General features: G+C 46.6%; 1 protein-coding gene across 3 annotated transcripts in view; it reads right to left on the bottom strand.

Moving 5' to 3' along the window:
- Positions 1-1,441: 1,441 nt before the first annotated feature.
- chchd6a (coiled-coil-helix-coiled-coil-helix domain containing 6a) overlaps positions 1,442-6,000 on the bottom strand; it is a 36,024-nt gene continuing 31,465 nt past the window's right edge. For all 3 annotated transcript variants that reach the window (XM_062456127.1, XM_062456128.1, XM_062456129.1), the window contains exon 7: positions 1,442-1,649. In XM_062456127.1, coding sequence (XP_062312111.1) covers positions 1,457-1,649 — 193 coding nt within the window. In that variant the 3' untranslated portion in view covers positions 1,442-1,456. The remainder of the gene's footprint in view (positions 1,650-6,000) is intronic.

Genomic DNA, 6,000 nt, shown 5'->3' with positions numbered 1-6,000 from the left:
AGCTCAGTGCAATGAAATCACCACACACCCGTTTAAAGTAAGCATGACTGCAAGCGCATACACACACACACACACAGCAGAGGAGCTGTATTTGGTGTGTGTGTGTCTGATCAAGATCGCTTTAAACTAATAAGAAACCAAGGCTGCCAAACTGAATGTCCTTCCCAGCCTGAGTGTTCAAATAACACTGGGAACTTTCAAGGAACCAAGGAACCTGGAGCCACAGTTAAAAGGACCCAAGGATTCAGGATCCAAGCTACCAAGATAGCAAGGAGCCACGGAAACAAGAACTCAAGGAGGTAAGTAGCTAACCCTAAAGATATTCAGAAGGCCCCTGGACCAGAACACAGCCCATTATTTATGACTCCCAGAGCTTTGTTTCTGAGTGTCATCAGGGTTGCAGGGTTGGGTTCTAGTCTGTATTGATGGATTCTGAGGGAGAAGGAGGGAGCTGAATACTGGATCACTCCGGAGGTGCGCTGGAGTTTCTCTCTTCATCAAGGCCAGTGTTCAGATGTCTGTAGTTCGAGAGAACAGGAGCCTGCCAGCCTGCCAGCCTGCCAGCCTGCCAGCCTGCTTGCCTGCCAGCCTGCTCCAGAACGAGTAGATCTGGCCTGTACAGCCGACTACCCATGAGCTTGTTTTGTGTTTTTGCAAAAGTGCAACATGGGAACAGACATGCAACCAGCTTTGACTAACTGAATGCATGACGGACGACTTCACCAAATGTTATTATGGTATAGATATAGCGTGCACTAGAATGTGTATGGTATAAATATAACTTGCACTAGAACAGGGGTGGGGAACCTTTTTTCTGCCAAGGGCCATTTGGATATTTATAAAATCATTCGGGGGCCGTACAGAATTATCAACTTAAAAATGTGCCTGCTATATTTGGTCAAACATTTAATTAACTCACCCCTAATGTGATGGCTGGAACTGCTTCTCTTTGGTGAGGTTTGTGATGTTAGCTGGCACGGATGCAGCCTGCTTTGATTAGGGGTGCATCGAACATTTCTTGGGGGGTATCATGATTACGGAAAGGGATCGTATTATTTTTTATATTGCTACCATTTTTGAGACTGCTTATCGATCTGAGTGTTAATCAGGCGCAGAGCCATACGTTGTAAACATTCGGGGCTTAGCCCAAACCAAGAACGTATTCTGGGTTTGATTTGCTAGAAAGGAATTCCACACGTAATGCGAGCGCGCAAGCGAATTTTTTTGGTACATTGGTACGCAACGCTGCGTGCCTCCACGGTCCTCTTCCACATATTAAAATAGTGCTGCTGCCAACGAATAATGCACCTAATAATATGGTTCCTGCAGTGCCATGGCGGGCCGGACCAAATGATTGGCCGGACCAAATGACGTTCCCCACCCCTGCACTAGAATGTGTATCCTCTCATAGATAAGTTTAGTGTGGTGTAGATATGCATAGGCTAGAACGTGTGTGCTACGGTAGGTCAGTGTAGGGTAGCGTAGATACGCGTGGTCTAGACTGGACAGTCACCTTCTTGGCGGCGTCGATGCACCGCATGTACTGCTTGGCCAGGTCGGAACAGTGGAGCGTCTGGTCTCTGTTGTCCCTGTAGCACGTCAGAATCTGGGCCTGGAGACTGGTGCATACTGGATCTGTACTACGAGACCTGGGGGGGAGAGAGGGGATGGGGGAGAGGGGAGGAGGGGAGAGAGGGGAGGGGGGGAGAGAGGGGAGGAGGGGAGGAGAGAGGGACGAGGGGAGAGAGGGGAGGGGGGAGAGAGGGAGAAGGTGATAAAGAGAGTTTTGTATTCAGTATAAGAAAACAAACTCCTGCACAAGCAGGGTCTTCGAGCTAGGTGCGTTCAGAAGGAACAGTCCTGATTCAGATGGTTTAACCTCCAGCACATCCCATCTCACAACACTTTCCAGTTGTTCTGAGAGCTGGAACTGTGAAAAACTGTATGTTCAGACTCCACCATGTATACACTCCAGTCCATACTGTCTAGAGCAGGAGTTAGAGGACTGTAAACAGCAGCACACAGCAGACCTGTATGTAAACACAATATATACATTTATATAGAGGCTTTTTAGGTTGGTTTAGGTACATATCTAAAGGAAACCCTCTGTATAAAGTATAGATATTTGTCTAAAGAATTTAAGGAGTGAAAGTAAAAAGTTGTCAGAAAAATGTATAGTAAAAAAAAAAAGTACTGATACCAGAAAAATCTACTTAAGTACAGTAACAAAGTATTTGTATTTCTTACTTCCCATCTCTGGTGTTTGGTCACCTAGTATTTAACAATGTTTGTGCTATATGTATCGCTGCAAGCATTTAACATATGTGGATGTGAGTTTTCAGTCGAATGAATGCGTGTGAATATTTCACATGTGAATGTGTGTCTGTTCCTGTTGGTGTGTGATGGATGTGAGAGATCAGTCTCCCTGACTCTGACAACATTTCTAATGATGCCTGATTGGTTCAGGGAAGTTGTGCACGTTCAGCCGCTCCCCCATACAGGACACACACACACACATCACTCTACCACACACACACACACATCACTTTACTACACACACACACACACACACACACACACACACACACACACACACACACATCACTCTACTACACACACACACACACACACACACACACATCACTCTACTACACACACACACATCACTCTACTACACACACACATCACTCTACTACACACACACACACACATCACTCTACTACACACACACATCACTCTACTACACACACACACACACATCACTCTACACACACACACACACACACACACACACACATCACTCTACACACACACACATCACTCTACACACACACACACACACATCACTCTACACACACACACACACACACACATCAGATATGCTGTATACAGTATGACTCATACCATACATACCATACACACGCACACACCCACCACATATCACTCATACCAAACACACAAACACGCCACATATTACACATACCACACACATCACTCATACTACACACACACACACACACATCACTCTACTACACACAATTCACTCATACTTAGGGATGCGTATTGATAAGATTTTAACGATTCCGACTCCTTATCAATTCCTGCTTATCGATTCCTTATCGATTCTCTTATCAATGTTCCCCTCTACAGCCAACTAGGTCTGTGCGTCCTGCACCCCCCCCCACACACACACTCGTTCTAAACGAATTTCTCAAACTGGCTTTGACTGGCTCTGAAATGAGCTAATACCTACTACTAGGCCTCTTCAGGCCTCTGTTTTCAAAACAAAATCTAGTCGGAGATAGAAACTTTCAGTTTCCTTGTGTTCAAGCTTCTATTACTCAACACCAGTAGGACTTACAGGGGTCCTAACAACAGGGGAAATAACTTCAGTGTCACCTTTCAAAAGAGACCATTTTCATGCATGTACTCCAAATGGTTCAACAACAGCTTTCAATGTACTTTGGGTATGTTGTTTAGGCGTTTTCAGGCACATTTAACAGGACTATTAAAAGGTTAAACAATTAAAATGCTAAGTTTAATAATGGATTAAAAATCGATATGCTCAGTTTAATAATCCGACACGCGAACGTTTGCTGATAACACACGCCGCCCCGATAACGTGAAATGATCAATAAGATCAATACTAATGGGAGACGAATGCCGGAGCTAAAATGTATGCTTCAAACGACGGGACAGAAGATAACTAGATCGACTACACACAATAAAGGCAAATTGCTTCACACAGTAACAAGTGGTTGTGATCACTTTTGAGCAGTTTAGCTCTACCTTAGATAGAGATGAAGCGCGAACGTTAGCTGCGCTGCTGCATGCATTGAACACATGACGTTCCAGTAACTTCATTCCATGCTGTGTGTTCAAATGCTTCTTCATATTTGTAGTATTTCCTCCCTTCGACGAAATAGACTTTTTACACGCGTTACAAGTGGCGTTGTTGTTATTTTGTCGTGTGAAATACAACCAAACTTTAGAACGCTTCTTCCTAGTTGCCATGTTTGCTGCAGTCTGTCTATGCGCGAACTTTTATAGTTTATTCAGACAGACGTTCGCGTGTCCCATTATTAAACTGAGCATATCGATTTTTAATCCATTATTAAACTTAGAATTTTAATTGTTTAACAGCACAGAGAATCGTTAAGGAATTTTGCTAACGATTCCAAGGAATCGATTCACTGGGAACCGATACCCATCCCTACTCATACTACACATACACATCACTCATACTACACACACACACACACATATCACACTACTACACACACATCACTCATACCACACACACACACACACACACAATCACTCTACTACACACACACACACACATATCACTCATACTACACACACACACACACACACATCACTCATACTACACACACACACACACATCACTCATACTACACACACACACACAGCTGCCCTGCTCTCTCTCTCTGAGGACGGGTTGACACTGGGCTTAATTGAAACCTGGATTAAAAGCTTCGCCTCTGCTTTGACTCCGACGTCACTTTCACCATTTCAATTAAAACACATCAGACATGAACACCCACTCATCTTATCTACTGATGGAGGGGGAGGAGGAGGGAGGGAGGGAGTGGGGGGGAGAAAGAGCAAAAGAGACTGATAGAAGAAGAGAGAGAGTTAGAGGGAGGGAGGGAGGGGGAGAGAAAGATGGAGGAGGGAGAAAGAGAGGGAGAAAGTGTGAGAGATGGACAGAGAGAAAAAGAAAGGGGAGGATGAAAGGCAGAGAGACAGATGAGAACTGAATAAACATTCATATAGGCGCTATTTAAGAGATTACATTTTATACTTTATCTACTGTACAAGTAGCTGTCTCATCTCCTTCTCTCTCCTCTCCTTCCTTCTCCTCTCCTCTCCTTCAGTCTCACTCCTCTCCTCTCCCTCAGACTCTCTCCTCTCCCTCAGTCTCACTCCTCTCCTCTCCCTCAGTCTCACTCCTCTCCTCTCCCTCAGACTCTCTCCTCTCTTCTCCCTCAGTCTCACTCCTCTCCTCTCCCTCAGACTCTCTCCTCTCCTCTCCCTCAGTCTCTCCTCTCCCTCAGTCTCTCCTCTCCCTCAGTCTCACTCCTCTCCTCTCCCTCAGTCTCACTCCACTCCTCTCCCTCAGTCTCTCTCCTCTCCTCTCCCTCAGTCTCTCTCCTCTCCTCTCCCTCAGTCTCTCTCCTCTCCCTCAGTCTCTCTCCTCTCCCTCAGTCTCTCTCCTCTCCCTCAGTCTCTCTCCTCTCCCTCAGTCTCTCTCCTCTCCCTCAGTCTCTCTCCTCTCCCTCAGTCTCTCTCCTCTCCTTCAGTCTCTCTCCTCTCCTTCAGTCTCTCTCCTCTCCTTCAGTCTCTCTCCTCTCCCTCAGTCTCTCTCCTCTCCCTCAGTCTCTCTCCTCTCCTTCAGTCTCTCTCCTCTCCCTCAGTCTCTCTCCTCTCCCTCAGTCTCACTCCTCTCCCTCAGTCTCTCTCCTCTCCCTCAGTCTCTATCCTCTCCCTCAGTCTCTCTCCTCTCCCTCAGTCTCTCTCCTCTCCTTCAGTCTCTCTCCTCTCCCTCAGTCTCTCTCCTCTCCCTCAGTCTCACTCCTCTCCCTCAGTCTCTCTCCTCTCCCTCAGTCTCTCTCCTCTCCCTCAGTCTCTCTCCTCTCCCTCAGTCTCTCTCCTCTGTCCCCACCTTAGTTCTCCTTTCCTTCTCAACCTCCATTTCTCATCTCTTCTTTCGCTCTCCTCCTCTCCACCCCCCTCGCTCTCTCCCCTCCCCACTCTGACCTCCCCATCTCCCCCCCCTCACATCTCCACCTTTCCCTCTCCTCCTCTCCCTTGCTTATAGCCCCCCCCCCCCCCCCACCCAGATAAGAGAGGACCAAAGACTAAAGAGGATAGCAGAGCAGGCTGCAACGTGTCACTTCCTGTCTTTCAGATAAGGACCTCTCCTTTAATTGAGAGCAAGTGCTGTGTTTCCACCAGGGGGGTCATTAAAGGGAT

The sequence above is a fragment of the Osmerus eperlanus genome, unplaced genomic scaffold (assembly GCF_963692335.1).
Source record: "Osmerus eperlanus unplaced genomic scaffold, fOsmEpe2.1 SCAFFOLD_134, whole genome shotgun sequence".
NCBI classification, from domain to species: domain Eukaryota; kingdom Metazoa; phylum Chordata; class Actinopteri; order Osmeriformes; family Osmeridae; genus Osmerus; species Osmerus eperlanus.
The sequence above is the reverse complement of the archived record's forward strand: the minus strand, read 5'-3'. Positions and strand labels throughout refer to the sequence as shown.